This window comes from Caloenas nicobarica, chromosome 13 (genome assembly GCF_036013445.1).
Source record: "Caloenas nicobarica isolate bCalNic1 chromosome 13, bCalNic1.hap1, whole genome shotgun sequence".
Classification (NCBI taxonomy): domain Eukaryota; kingdom Metazoa; phylum Chordata; class Aves; order Columbiformes; family Columbidae; genus Caloenas; species Caloenas nicobarica.
This window is the reverse complement of record NC_088257.1, coordinates 11,618,145-11,633,427: the sequence shown is the minus strand read 5'-3', so window position 1 is coordinate 11,633,427 and position 15,283 is coordinate 11,618,145. Positions and strand designations below refer to the sequence as shown.

The 15,283-nt window shown below is 42.2% G+C and overlaps 1 protein-coding gene across 4 annotated transcripts in view; it reads left to right on the top strand.

The window, feature by feature from the left end:
- The window catches only part of P4HA2 (prolyl 4-hydroxylase subunit alpha 2), a 29,775-nt gene extending 19,116 nt beyond the window's left edge, over window positions 1-10,659 (top strand). The window contains exons 10-17 of one of the 4 annotated variants that reach the window (XM_065643922.1): window positions 3,058-3,128; window positions 3,362-3,461; window positions 4,603-4,656; window positions 6,543-6,602; window positions 6,669-6,734; window positions 8,845-8,913; window positions 9,580-9,676; window positions 10,420-10,659. In XM_065643922.1, coding sequence (XP_065499994.1) covers window positions 3,058-3,128; window positions 3,362-3,461; window positions 4,603-4,656; window positions 6,543-6,602; window positions 6,669-6,734; window positions 8,845-8,913; window positions 9,580-9,676; window positions 10,420-10,490 — 588 coding nt within the window. In that variant the 3' untranslated portion in view covers window positions 10,491-10,659. Of the gene's footprint in view, window positions 1-3,057; window positions 3,129-3,361; window positions 3,462-4,602; window positions 4,657-6,542; window positions 6,603-6,668; window positions 6,735-7,927; window positions 7,954-8,844; window positions 8,914-9,579; window positions 9,677-10,419 lie in introns of those variants that run through there. The other 3 variants (XM_065643919.1, XM_065643920.1, XM_065643921.1) reach the window with 3 other exon arrangements.
- Window positions 10,660-15,283: the final 4,624 nt, after the last annotated feature.

The window sequence follows — 15,283 nt, the reverse complement described above, 5'->3', positions numbered from 1 at the left end:
GTGGAGCAGCGGAGGAGCAGATGTGACAGCGTCAGCAGCTCAAAGGCAGCAGCTTAGAGAGGGAGCCCTGGGTTTGCAACACCTGTTACTCATGGTGTGAATTCTAGTGGCTCTGCACACAAAAAGCAGCTACCTAATGCAAAGCTAATAATTATCTTGTCTGATTTTTATGGAGGTGGAATTTCATGTCTAACCATTTCCTTTCTGGCAATAAAAGTATGACAGTGTGAGTTCAGTGCTAGATGCTACAGCTTATTTTTCTGTCAGACTTTACGAGCATGTAAAGCTAAACATTTCTATTTTTATAGATGAATGGTTCATTTTAGGACTCTTGTAGTTACTGCTGTGAAACATGGTACTAAAATTCCAGTCAAGAATTACCCTTCTGTATCTGTTTCTAAATGTAAACCTAAATATCTAGTTAGAAGCAGACCAAGAAACCGATGCTTCCTGAGGACATTAATAACTTGCGATGTTTGTGATGCTGGACTTCTGTGACTACCAGCCAGCTGTGGGAGTATTGGCAGAACACTCCTGTCTCAATGAGGACTCTCACCTCCATAAATGGAGACTTTTTCCTATTACATCATACTATAAAACTTCAAGAGCTTCAGATAAAATGGAAGCATTCAAATAGAGCGTATCACTTAGTCTATTTTATCAAATTAAGTATAGTCTAAATAAGGCAGCTTTTTTGGTTGGTTCGTTTTGCCTTTTTGTTCAAAGTTGAACGTAAGGTTCTTTGAACCTTTTGTTTTATGGGAAGTCTTAAGTCTTGCTCACTTGAGTTTTTCTTATGTTACTGGTGCCAGAGGAGTTTTTCATATAATCTATGTAGTAGGGAACAGTCCCTGTAAGCATAGATAGATAGTGTAGTCTTAAGATTCAAATGGAAGTTTTCAATTAAAAAAATCAACCATTTTCTTACAACTGATTTTTTCCTAGGTCTGTAGTTCAGCTGCAGGAATAGCTCTAAATTCTGCATTACTACTGAAAGAATGGAAAATGCAAGTCCTGTGATGAAATGGTCCTTAAATGTGGCTTAATTTCAGCCAGGAAATTTTAGTTAGTAGTCATGGAAGCTTTCATACAGAACTCTGAAGTAGTATGTTAGTTTTGGGCTCAGAAAGATGAGCATTTCCTTTGTTCTAAAATGCATTTGCAAAAAATTTCCGCTTTTGGGTCCGAGCGCTTGAACATTATCTGCAGTTCACAGTTGCCAATGTTTTTTGTTTTGTAGGGAAACAACATCTGTACATGATTGAGAGTCAGCTGTATTCGAGTTGGTTTTCGTGCTTGTTTTGCACAATGCAAACACTTTTACTCCAGTTCCAAAAAGTAGTTCCAGCTTTTCAGGCAATACATCAGAGCTGACTGGGAAGGGTCAAGAAAATTCTTAACTTTATTGGTGTGGATAGTACTGGGACAGGTCTGCTGTGAAAGTATCAGAACAGGAGAAAATATGGCATGGAGGGGGACACTCGAATATCTTTGAACTCAGTGCTATAGGATTTCAGCAATACAGAATTTTGGAAAGAGAAGACAATAGAATGCATGCTAAACTAAATGCAGACTTGGAGAGGAAGAGTGTATGAAACTTCTGACCAATCCAGTGTGTTATAATGATTCTTCAAAGCCCAGAAAATGCATATTACAAGGCTGCATTCTCCACAGTGTTGTAAGTGAAGAAGCCTGCTTATCAGAAAGAGAAGTTCTCTGTCATACAGAGGAGATAAGGAATAATATGAATATTTTAGTTCTGATTTATTTGGATCAAATGCTAGGCGCAGAAATCAAGCGAGCATACACACACTTGAAAATAGCAGCAGGATGAAAAGTTTGGGAAGCTAAATTGTATCCTAAAAGCTGTGTGCCATTGTACAAGTGAAGTACAACATGCAGTTAGCCTGGTTCTTCTGTTATGATTTATGCAGGAGAAATCTGGAACAAAATAACAGTGACTCAATTACAGAAACAGCTGTGCCAAGAACTCTTGTATAGGGACAGGACGGCTGACATGGATTGGATTGTAAAGCTGGCTGGAGAGTTATTTGAGGAGAAATGAAGGAAATAATGACTGCATGCTCTGAAGAAAATGCAAATAAAAAGGCTTTTTTGTGACCTATAATTAAGTGGAAGGATGGAGGCATGATTTGAAGTGTTTGTGGTTTGCAGGAGTTAAATTTAAATGTGGTCTGAGTTTACAGTCAAAGGAGTGTCCCAGTTCTTGTTCTCAGCTGCAAGTATAAAACCGAAGTGACCTGTTGTGTTTTGCTAGCAGCAGTCTGTCGCTTTGACACCACAGCGAATCTGAGCGGTTTTGCCAAGTTCCAAGTTTTTCCTACAAATATGGTGATGTGGCCTAAGGGTGGTGATCCATTACTTGCTGTTTAAAATGCGTAGGTGATCTGTGCTCTTGCAGCGTTACCTTCATAATGTAGTGACATTATCTCAAACTGTCTCTGCAAATTAGATGTTCCAGGCATCTTCCAGCTGGAAAATCCGAGCATGGTAATGGTGAGAGTTGCCCTCAGGAGTCTTCTACTGCTGTGGATTTGCCTGCCCCATAACTTGTAACTCACTCTAAACATTTTCACTCATTATTTTTCATCTAAGAATGAGGCTGGGTTTTTTCAGTCCACGTGAGGAGCAGACTGATAAAATTCAGAATATCCAGTGATTTTTTTTTTTTTTTTCCTCTTTGCCAAGAACTTGGGCTTCATATGTCTTTAACTTTTGTTGTTCCCTCTTGCTAATATTGGCTCCAGCTGTTCAAAAAAGTACCTTCAAAACCTGGTCAGCAAGCAATATTTGTGGATTTAGTATTATGGCTTGTGCAGTCAGTCAAATTCTTCTCTTCCAGGATCAAATGCAGGTGATGGATCACACTTGTGTTTCTGCATGTACTGTTCTAGCATGAAATTGGAACAAAGTCTAGGTTGGAACTATTGAAGTTGGACAAATCAGGTGTTGCTTTTGGTTAAGATGAGAGAGAGCTGCTTTTTTTTTTTCTAACATGTAGTTGATTCTTCCTCCTTTGGGATTTTTTTGACACAGCTGGCACGAGCCACAGTACGTGATCCCAAAACCGGTGTCCTTACAGTGGCTAGCTACAGGGTATCAAAAAGGTAAGCATAGAAAAGAGCTTAGCTTTAAGGGGTTTGTGCTTGACAGCTGTCATCTGCTACCTACAGCTGAAAACTTGAACTGCTTTGCATGTAGCAAAAGCTTGTCCAGCAAATGCATGGTAAATGGCTTTTTTAGCCATCTGACTGGGGGCAGAAACTCCTTCTGCCTTGGGAAATGGGTTGTCGTGGTTGGTATTCCAAAATAATGTGTTTTGATCCTTCCCTTATTCTAGCTCATGGCTGGAGGAAGATGATGATCCTGTTGTGGCCAAGGTGAACCAACGAATGCAACAGATTACAGGGTTAACAGTGAAAACAGCTGAACTACTGCAGGTTGGTACATGTCTCATCAGACTTTATCCTGGTAAAATTAGCTGCTGGGCAGGGTGATCTGGTGCTTATGCAGATGTGAACACAGGCTGGCTCTTACCCAGTCCCTCTTCGGGTTCTGTTGTCTGACTACACACACGGAGCAGGTAAGGTGTTTTTGAAGAGCGTAGGGTGTTCCCAGCTGCTGCCAGCTGTAAGGACCTGGCAGGTAGATGTTTTTCCTTGTGTGCCAGGCAGAGAAGGGTGAAAATATCAAAGAAATAGAAGGTAAATTTGTGCAGGAATCTGTAATTTACCGGTTTGTTTTGAGGGAAATGCCTGCCACTTATTTCCAAGTCTGCAAAAGTTAAACCTCTTTCCTAGTTGAGCCTTTCAAAGACCCAAACATTTTTTGTAGTCCTGCTATATTCTTATACAAATTCTGATCTTTGGCTGTCTGGGGAGAGGCAGGAGAGTAAAAGTGGTACAGCACTGCTAGAATAGCTGTACCTGAGCCTGCTTACTGCTTCTCTTCCTCTGTGCTCCTTGGATTCCTGTTTTAGAGCCTGATGGAAGGGCTGTTGATTACTGGTTATCCACAGAAACCAGGTAATTGTGCAGTGATCTGGGAGGCATGTTGAGTGCAGCCTCAGAGTAACTAAATCATATGTTATGTGATATTCATATAAAGTTCAATGGTGCTTTTAGGCTAGTTTAAACCATCTGTGTTCCTGGATGGGCATGTGTACCTAACAAATCATACAAGCATGACACAGAATCTGTTTCCTAGTTGGGACACACATACTAGAGAACAGTACACACTCAGCTCCCTCTTCGGAGGAGGGAGCAATAGCGTGGTAAAACTTGCTGCTAATGCATGTTAAACAGGCTGTTGTAGTTAGTGCTGCCTTCGAGAAACATTTGATACAGAGAAATATTCTCAGCAAAATCCTTAAACTATGAAATGGAAAGAGCGCTTAAGTTGTTTGTCACCCATGTACCTCACTTCTGGCAATTTAAAGAGAAACTAAGTGTGCTGTGGATAACATCTTGCCACAGAGTGCTGCCTCTTAAAGCATATTTTGGATTTCTGAGCGCAAATGTTGCCTTCTGCAGCAGTCATGTGTAGTTCAATGGATGTTTCTTTCCCTTTTCCATGCTGCAGGTTGCCAACTATGGAATGGGAGGGCAGTATGAGCCACACTTCGATTTTTCTAGGGTAAGATCCCACTTTCAATTATTTCTTAGTGGGGTGGGAGGGCAGTGCTGTAGGGAGCAGGAGAACTTGCAGCTGGTGGGTGCCAGATCTGCAGTGGGCACTAGAGGTCTCTACCTGGCCCTGGTTTGCTGCAAGGGGGGAGAAAAAAGGAACAAATTCTTAATCGTAACACTAAAACAGTTGATGAACATGCTGATCATAATGAAGAGCTATGGTGACTGGTAATTTCAAATATAAAATCTGATGCCTTTGTTTCCAGTAGAAATGTGGCATTTCAATGGAATCTGGCTTAATTCAGGCTGTCTCAGTGGCTTTAGCTGGTAGAAGGGATTGCTGCAGCCAGAGTGCAACCCAGTAATCGAGTGCTGAATTAAAGCCACCCAATTTAGCACTGTTTTTAAAAAAAAAAAACCAATCCTGAACTTCAACACTGTGGAATCTCATATTCGTTAGCTTTGGCGTGTTAAGAGACTTTTCCTCTTAACTTTAAGACTGCTTTGTTTCCTGAGTCAAGCAAATGCTCTTAAAATCTCTTCAAAGCTCAAGGACCTCAGCCATCAAATTGGCCAGTGTGGACTTGACTTTTGGATTAGGCAGCTGGGGCAGAGCTCCACTTGGAGCATAACCTTGGCTGCAGTCACCAGTTCAGGCAATTGCAGAATTTGCCATAGTTTTGGGCTGGTCCTCCAGGCTCTCTGTGCATCACAGACTTCAGCACTGAAATACTCCCCATCTCCTGATCAGCCTTGCAGTTCTCAAACAGGGACATTCTAATAGTTGCATATTACAATTTTGAGATTTTATTGCTTGCTCAAAAGTTAAAAAATTTTGTTGATATTGAAGTTCAGAAAAGCATGGCTGGACCTGCATTTGGCAGTGGTGGCAGAGAGAGACCCCTGTATCTCAGTGCTTTTGTGTAGGCTCTTTTAGATTGAATTTGCACATACAGATGCAAAAGTCTGTCTCTTTTTTTTTTAATTAACCCATTTTAGGAAAGACCTTTTATTTCTTGAAATGTGCTTCAAGTAGATTTGAACTATAATTGAACTATAACATCTTGAAGATGGTGGCTGTGGTTTTCCTTGCTGCTTGTTTTGGGGTTTTTTGTTGTTTGGTTGGTTGGCTTTTTTCCTAATTTGCTTTAAATGTCGAAGATTATTGCTTTTGTGTAGAAGAGTGCACCTCAGTGTCTCCTGGCTGAAATTACTTCCTATTAGCAGTGTAAATAAACCTTTAATTGCATTTTTTTCTGAAGGGAGCAGAGACACACTGGTATTCCAGATGTGCTTTTTGCTTCTAAACTGGCACCAATGTGATCTCATACTTCAAACTCAAAACACTTCCTACAGAGTAAAGACAACTTGATCTTTTTGATGTGGTCCTTAATCCTAGATAGGTAACCACCTGAAAAAAGTTTGTTATTGCTATTCTGCAAGTTTGCCTGCTGGCAAAAAATGCATTGTCTCTTCTCATGACAATAATTCTTTGAGTCACTACTACATTTGTGAGAATATGGTATGCCATCTAAAGCCCACTGAAGATGGGTTCTTTTCATATTCACCTCAGCTGTTGACTTAAGACATTTCTGTACTGGACAGTGATCCAGTTGTTCACTTGGATGACATCTGTGCCACAGGACCTGAAAACATTCTACTCTGCCCTGAGAATTGCTTCAGTGCTGCTACTTATAGCACCTGAGTGCTCTGTGCATGTATTTGTGCACCCTGGCTGCAATCTGTAATGGCTTTAACATTGCCCTGTATCAACTGTCCCCTTTCTAGTCCAACTCTTTAAATTAGGCTTAAGGATCTCTCTGCAGAGCTGCACAGCTGTAACTCTAGTGTGAGCCCGTTTGGAACTGGGGTTAAAGTTGTTGTCTGTTACAGCGACCCTTTGACAGCACACTCAAATCGGAAGGAAATAGGCTAGCGACGTTTCTTAACTATGTAAGTACCTCTTTGTCTGCTGTCTGTGAGCTTGAAGTTTGCAGTTATTCTCATTTAATTTTATAGAAAGATGAGCCAGATGCTTTCAAGCGGTTAGGGACTGGAAATCGTGTGGCCACTTTTTTAAACTATGTAAGTATGATGATCCTTTCTGCATTGAGTGTAACTTTAGCAGCATCTTGTTTACAGCTTGTGCAGTTGGTTATCTGTAGAGTTTCCCTGGCATCTGGAAGTAGGGATTTCATTATTCTTGCAGCATCGGGTGCTGTCCCATTTGAGTTGATAGAATTCTGGTGGTATTTAACCTCAAAGCAGAAAATTTGAGTATAGGGCCCAGCTTCTCCTTTCGGCCACTCTACTATGAAATCTTCCACTTCATTGGATCCCTGTTGGTGGGAGAGGAGAATTTGGCTTACTTCTCAAAGGCGAGTGCGTGGGGTGTTCCTCATGTGGTATGCTGGTTGAGAACTTGACTATCAGCTGTTTGCTGTGAGACGGTCACGTTCTTCCACCGCTGTTTGACAGCACTTGATGCTGTGGTCTGTAAACCTCCATTTTAGCTGTTTGTCGAAGCTGGAGTTACTCTGGCGTAGCTGTCGCTTCAACAAATGGAGGAGACATAGTCAATAAACTGAGTGCAACTGGTTTGCAAATGCAGAATTGAAGAGTTTCGTTAGTTGCATGTGTTTTACAGCCTGGAGACCATGTACACTGGAATCATAAACATAACTGCCACTGGTGCCAGTGGCCTTATGTTTTCACCGTAGTCTTCTGACAATATTTTATCTGTCAGTCTATACTTACTATATCAGTAACTAGGATCACCTAATCGATTATGTCTAACTTTTCAGTGATACAACTTCAAATTTAAAATTCTGTGATGAAATATTCATGGCAGAGCTGCTATTTTGAGTTTGGAATGCAGCTCAAAACAGAACCAGAAATACTTTCAACTTGGTATGACAAGGGAGGAAATAATCTCTGAAACAAGAATCAGAACAAGATGAATAGCTGTGAAACAGTCTGCTGTGAAGGGGCTTTAATTTGAAATTATCTGTATTTTGGTTCCTTCTCAGACTTTTGGATAAGTCTTGATTTAGAGTGAATGATACGCACCTTATTCTCTGCCAGGTGTACATGGTCAAAGGTGATTTACCCTTGTATGTCCCATGTAGAACATATCATACATGTACCAACACCCTTACTAAAAAGTTGTTGTGCTGCTGAGATGTAGGTATTAACTTGCCAAGTTGCATGCACATGCTTTCTAGTTGGAAGGGGCAAAAACCTGTGCACCCGTGGCATCTTATGCCCTTTTATTGTAGGTACCAAGCAGGAGGACACAAGAGTGGTAATAACATCTGCTTTAAACAGAAATCCAAGTTACAACAGAGAATGAGGGGACTTGGGGACTGTATTAATAGTAGTTCTGCTGTTTAAATTTGGTGGGAGCTGGATCTGACTCATTTGTTTCTTTTAATTAGAATCTGATTAAAAACTCACTGAAATCAGTGGAAAGACCTTATTTAATGGGAGTGTTTCCAGGAACTTTGGGTTTTTCATCAAGTCTAGAATTTAGAGTGAATTCGTCATTACTGATGAACTCCATAGGGCTAAATTCATTTTAGTGTAGAAGGACAAAGCGTAAAGAGAGATGCTTTTCTTCAGAGTTGCATAGCTGTATGTATTAAAGCTTGAGATGTGGTGTAACATCACTAGTGAGCAGCATAGAAACAGTGCAGAAAATGAGGTTTTTCTAATAGTTTGTCTCGTTTTTGAAGTGGTTGACCAAGATGCATAAACTAAATTGTGAAAATCAGTTCCAAAGACATGGTTTCAATTTATGAGGAAACGTGTGGTTTAACAGATGCTTTTTTTCCCCTAATTGAATCATAAACTGGAATGAAATTCTTGAAACTGACTTACTCTGAAGTCCTCTCCCTTATTATAGAGTACTAGATTATTAACACCGCAGGTATAGAACTTCTTATGGCTAATTCTGTGCAATGGGTTATATATAATCTAGATGAAGTGCTGAACAAAAGCCTTCAGCTGAAATTAAAGCCTTCAAGAGCAGGTATTAACTTTTGCGGTTCGTGCTAGTTGAAATGCCTCCTTTCCTCATCAGTGCCTCTCGTAAAGGTGCAAGTAGAAATCTCTCTCCGTTAAGGCCTGGGGCACTTTAGTTTGTGGGGCTGCATGTGCAAAAAGTGTTTAAAGTTTGTGGACTTTGTTTTCTCAGATGAGCGATGTAGAAGCTGGAGGAGCTACAGTTTTCCCAGATTTTGGGGCAGCAATATGGCCCAAGAAGGTAAAGTCTGTTTGTGTTTTGCTTGATTTCTTGTCTCTTCCTTAGCACAGTCTTGCATCCATGTAAAAGTTGGCTAATGTGACAAAGTGCTGTTGTGGCACCTTGATCGACAGGCTGCTGTGTATCAAGGCAGCTGTAGCTAATTTGGCAGACTGCAGGGCTGTGTCCTTTGTTTTACTATGTGTACTGTGAACAGCTTCTGTGTGGAGCTGTTACCCTGTTTCCCTGAAAATAAGACAGGGTCTTGTATTTTTTTCTCCAAAACCTATTTCTTTTTACATGTATAGCTGCCTGGACACTATTTAAATTGACTTTTTTATGAACTGTAACTAGGGCTTATTTTTGGAGTAGGGCTTATATTTTTTGAGCATCCTCAAAAATCATGAAAGATCATGCTAGGGCTTATTTTCTGGGTAAGTCTTATTTTTGGGGAATCAGGGTATTAACAAAAAACTTGTGTCCAGGCAGAACTCCTCTCTAGTCTGACTGTGGCTGAATTAATAGAGTGGGACTATAGGGGTTTTGTGCATGCCATCAGTGGTGACTTTTGTTCAAGTGCTTCCTAAGAGCCTGCAGCTAAATTCATAGACATTTCCCCCCTTACTGTAACCTGAATAGTTATATTGACTAGGTTCTGACTAACCCATGTCTGATTTCACTTTTCAGGGAACAGCAGTGTTTTGGTACAATCTTTTCAGAAGTGGTGAGGGTGATTATAGAACGAGGCATGCAGCTTGTCCAGTACTAGTAGGGTGTAAATGGGGTAAGTAATACTCCTTTAGGAACAAAACCTGAAGAAAGGGTCATATATATGCAAAGCTGGTGATATCCTGAACCCGTACAACAGCTTTTAATAACCTGGGTGTTGCCATTTTGACTATTGAGTCATTTGGCCATAATGAAAACTCCCACTATCAATATCATGTAGTATTAAGTAGCTACAAGGTTCAGCTGTAGCTTTTCTAGTGAGTTTCTTGTGTGTCAGTAACAACACAAAGTGTGTAAGAATGTCACTGGTTTGTGTAATGCGTCAGCATCAGCATGACTCGAATTATCACTTGACTAAAACCAGATCTGTTCCTACAAAGATTTGTGAATGGTTTTAACTGCAAAAGGAGGAGAACTCCTTGTGAGGTAAATGTGAGTGGATACTGGGAATTTCTGATAACTGTTGAAAGCTTCTCAAGCTTCGTGTCATCCATTCAAATACCACCTTCCCCAGCCTCCAAGGCTGGGCATGTCAGAGCATTCTGATCCGTAAATGATACCAGATGCAGAACACACTGCTCTGTTAGTGTTGGCCCCAGAACTGTGCAATTAGGAAGATCTTTTCTTCCCCAGCCCTTTTGTGTTTTCCTGCGTCTTTCCCATTGGGTGGGCAGAGAAGCATGAGCAGGGATCCTCAGACTGAGGGATGAGATTTTACTTTAAGTAACCATCTGAGTTGTGGTGATACACTTGCGGTGATTACATGGTGGTAATGTATTTCACATCCGTGTTCCACAGTTTCAAACAAATGGTTTCACGAAAGAGGAAACGAATTCTTAAGACCATGTGGGAGAACAGAGGTTGACTGAAACCCAACCTGCTACAGGCCTTTGCTTCTCTGTCTCCTTTTCTACTGTTGGTTGTTCCAGTTCATTTCTAAGAAATGATCCATCTTTTTTTCGAGAGTCCTGGCACTTTACCAAAAAAAAGAACAAGATATGTAACACCTGTGAAAGAAAGTAAATGGCATTGTACACATACTTGTGTTTTGGTTGCTGTTATTTCCATGTTCCCCTTGCCATCCCCCCTTGACCTGCCTTCCACCCTCGCCACGTTCTCTGTACCAGTGGTGCGAACAGTGCTGTGGGTGATGTGGAATGTTTGGTGCCTGGTCTTGTGCCTTTTGTACCTCAGAAGATTTAGATGTTAAATATTTCTTTGAACCAAAGCCTTTTTTAAAGTTTTGTGTACATGTTGATTTTATTGTATTTCTAGGGATCACATGTTTTGAAACAAAAATAAATGTTCTTTCCATAAAGTGATTTTTCTTTGTGTCGTTTATAGGTGTATCAGCACTTGGTTTTACGGAGCAGTGGGCCTTTTACCTCTATTGAGGGCATTTCGCTTTGCTCTTTTTCTGTACAAAATACATCATGGTTTTGGACAGTGTTTTATTTAAGGCTCCAGCACATGATACAGAACTGTCGCACCTTCTACTGAGGCTGAAAAGGTTTAATTTGTGTATTGAAATTATAATGTATGCTGGGAGCAGGCAGGCTGCACACTTTGGGCCGATGGCAACTGTGATCTCAGTATTATTACACTTTCCCTGTGATGTTAACTTCTCTGTTGTGGGGTACTATCTATTTTTGATGCAAGCAATTATGAGATTTGAACACTTTCAAGACTAAACAGTCTTGACAATTCTTCATTCTAAAAGTATATATGTAACTGGCTTGAGAAAGTGAAAGAAATTTCCATTACACTGAAACATTCAGTTGCTGTCATGTTTGTCATATGACAAATACTGGTTTCCTCTGTAGTTCATTGCCCTGTGCTGTGCAAAGGTGGAACAAGGTGATGCCTAAAACCACTGTCAGGCAGGTTTAGGAGTGATAAACCTGGCGTCCTCCTTGGAAAGACAAGTGGAACAGATGGGTTTTCTGTGTTGGGTGTAATGGATGTCATCAATTTATTGTATTGGTAACAAAGCAATAGATATTCCTGTGCCCTGGAATTTTACATGTGAGCAATTAGTGAACTTAATGGTGATTGTTTTGTTCGGTCATTCAGATGCAGCATGTAAGTATGTGTATTCACTAAAGCTTTAGTTTTTCTGTTAAACATGCACAACTGGTTGAAGAAGAGGTCTTGGATTGCCCAGAGGCTTGTTGAGCTGCGGTTGTTAGTGATACTGAAATGAGGGGAGCATCTAGTCTTGTAAATGAGCTTTGTGTGAACAGTTATAACAGGTGGCTATAGGATTTGCAAGGTGTTTTTTTTTCCCCTAAAAGCTTTAATGACCTGGCACAGCACAGCTCGATAGCTGCTCTCTAATGTCTCGCAGTGCTCCTTCTCTTGCCATGAATGTTGTGGTTGTTGGCTGGCTGCTCAGAATATTTCATTGTTGACCTCTGGTTTTCTTAGTAAAATCTCTCAGTGCAACAAACTTACAAAAGGAGTTTTGCTTTATAACAAAGCATTCAACATGAGGCAGCCTCACAGATGTGAAGAACAGCTGATAATGAGCCAAACCCACAGTCTCTGGTTGGAAGACTTTGGATTTCAGGGGGAGGAAGAGGAATCTTAGACTTTATATCAACGTGGTATGTTGACAGATAAAGTTCATGTCAGGACTCTGGCCAAAAATCTGCACATCCCACTCCTGAAATAGCATAGTTGGCTGGGAAGTAAGTGTTCGCTGTGTTATGTCATACTGAACTTCTAAAGATAATTTTACCTGCTTATTTTTTCTGGGAAAAAACCTTATCCTGTTTTCTGAGTTGCCTTCCACCTTCCTTCAGTCTGTCGCTGAAGTAGGATGTGATGAGTGTGGGTGCAGAACTGCTCGAATGCTCAGCTGCTTTTTGTGCTGCATGCAGGGTTTGATTGCTGCTGATCTGATCTGAAGAGCAATAGCTATTTTAGAGAAAACTGCATATGTGACTCATGGGCATTCAATGACCTGCCAGACAGGTTTGTGTAATCTGGCAGATTTTATTCCCTATTCTGTCTTCTATCATTCTAGAAGATGAACAGAATACATCAGCCTAAAATTGCAGACCTAAAAGAGAGAAGATTCACATGCTGGAACAAATAATGGTCCATCTAGACACAGGGAGCTTCTGCTAGTGGATCACTTCTACGGTAAGTACTTAAGTCTTTTTGGACTGAAATATACTGCTGACTCTTCTTTATTTCACAGGGTTTAAGTACTTAGTACAGGTATTTATGTGCACTACAAAGGCTTGCTGTGAACAAGCGGCTGCCAGACACTTTGAAGTGCTTTGGGACCTTTCGGAGAGACCCTCGGGTCACACCTGGTGGAGGTGGCTTGCTGCTGAGGCCCTGCGGCTTGGCTCTGCCTAACAGGCACTGATGAAAGCAGAGACTCTCTGAACTCTCTTGGAAAGATGGGCTCTTATCGCGGTTTCTGTAGTCATAAGAACAACAACCACCCCCAGGCCATGCCAGTAATCCACATCCACTTTGAGCGTGTGGTTTCCTAACCCCTGGCCCTAATGCTGCTGTGTGGACACGCGTTGTGTCACTGAGCAATTATGCAGCTCTCCAACTGGGTTAGGAAATCACCTAAAACGTTAATCTTCAGCTGCACAGACTCAGTGAAGTACTTACCATCTTTTTGTCTGCATTAGAAGTTCTTTCTCTTTCCTGTTACAGTGAAAAAATGTGAAAATCATCTATCTAATCATGTTAGAGGGGAGAACGGGCATCCAAACTAAAATCTGTAGTGTGAGTGGAGAAATGGCTGTGCAAGCTGTGGCAGAGAGCAACTGGGGTGTTCTGCTGGGAGGGAACTGTGTTTTTATTATACATACAGGTTGTGTACCTCAGCTGAGCTGTAAAATCCCTAATGTGGGAAGAGGAAGGGGCTTCTTTCAGTGATTTGAGATGAGGATGAGAGTGGGGGTGTGTAAAAGGCAGCTGAGGGTACAGCTGTCCCCCAGGCCCCTTCGTTCTGCTCCCCCTGTAACCAGGGATGGTGCTGGGACATCATTCACCATCACATGCGCTCCTTTGGCCAGGCAAGAGGGATCCCTGTCAGGGACTCTGGAAAGGGCCAGAACCTGACCCCTGTGAGCTCCAGGTGATGTGAATTTAGAGAGACCCATGTCATGTGTTCAGTCCTTAATCTCTCTCATCCTGCTGGGAGAAGCCTACCCTGACTCTGTGTTTATTTAACCAGAGGTCAGCATTTGTCCTCTGTAGTGATTCAGATAATTCCATCCTAAGTGCTCATGTGGCTCCTGCCCCAGTGCTGCCCTTTAGGGATGGTTGTCTTGTGTCCCTCTGAGGCTGAGGTGAACCAGAAGAGGAGAATAGTTCCAGTTAAGTGCTTCCAGACTGGTGCAGCCCCTGGAGCCCTTATGTTTGATCTGATTCCAGCTTCTCTGACTCCTGTTTTAGTCTTTCTTCTCCCTCTTGTCTACAACATCACCTTAACTCTTGCGAGGCGTTTGCATGGATGTGCCAGCAGCATGGGGTTAGAGGTGGGTACCTCATCTTCCATGTATTTTGTCAGGATTTTCTGGGTTCTGTCATGGGACATGCTGCCCAGAATCTAGGAGGGGTCATCTCTTTGACTGCAGACTTGGATGTGGTTTCTCCTTCAATGCTTCACCTGTGAAACAGGGCCTGGGTTCAAAATGCCCTTTTAGCCTCGTACTCCAGTCTGGGGGTGGAAGCCCTGCAGCATCTGAAGCCTGATGGTGGTGTAAAAATGTACAGGAGTGAGCTGAGCAAACACAAAGCCCCTTGTGTGGTTGCTGATCTCTCAGGGCTTTGTGGCACTTTATCATTTCTTGTAGCTGCAGAGGATATTGCTGACGGTGTCTGCAGTTTGTATCTGCAGAGATGGTGGGAGATTGAGCGTATCATGTTGCACACCCAGATTAACAGAAAAACCGACCTGATGGGATCTGATGAACTTTGAGTCTCCTCTGGCTGGGCTGGGCTGGAGTGAATCACCCAGCCATGGTCTCCTGAGGTTCAGCAATCCTCTCCCCACCTCCATTTGTAGAACAGGACAGAAGAGTCTCCAAGTGATTCACCACCTGGAAGAGGAGCTGGAGTAGTGGCTGATGCTGATACTTACCCTGTCTTCTGCAGAAGACGAGTTGGGCCTGTGGGACTGCATGTTCCTTTGGCCATGGAGCAGTTGTATGTGGTTTTGTTGGAGTGCGCTCAGCTGATGAGCATCACCCACCCGTGTCCACGCGGCACTGCTGAGCTCTGCAGAGCGTGTGGCCATGGCTGCTGCCCCTCGGGCGCACTGGCAGTGAGATGTCTCCCAGGACCTCCTGCAATGTAATGGTTTTGCTTGGTTCTGCATTGATTTCTTCCACTTTGATCTTCCTGAATGAGGGGGACCAAATGAAACATTTCTGACTCAGTGTGGTATATGAATTTGTAAGCCCTAATACCACATGTGGCCTTAGGCTCTCACATCTTAAAAAGTGTGAATTTATTCATGTTCTCTGGTCTCACACATGTATTTTGGTGGGAGAAATACCGCAAAATGTGCAACACACCTGTGTCTCTGGGAAGGAATGGGGTGCTGGCTGCGGTTGTCCCCTTGTCCCCAGCCAGTGGCAGCTCCGCACTTGCTGCATGTGTCTGTGGGGTGTCACCCTGTTAGTAA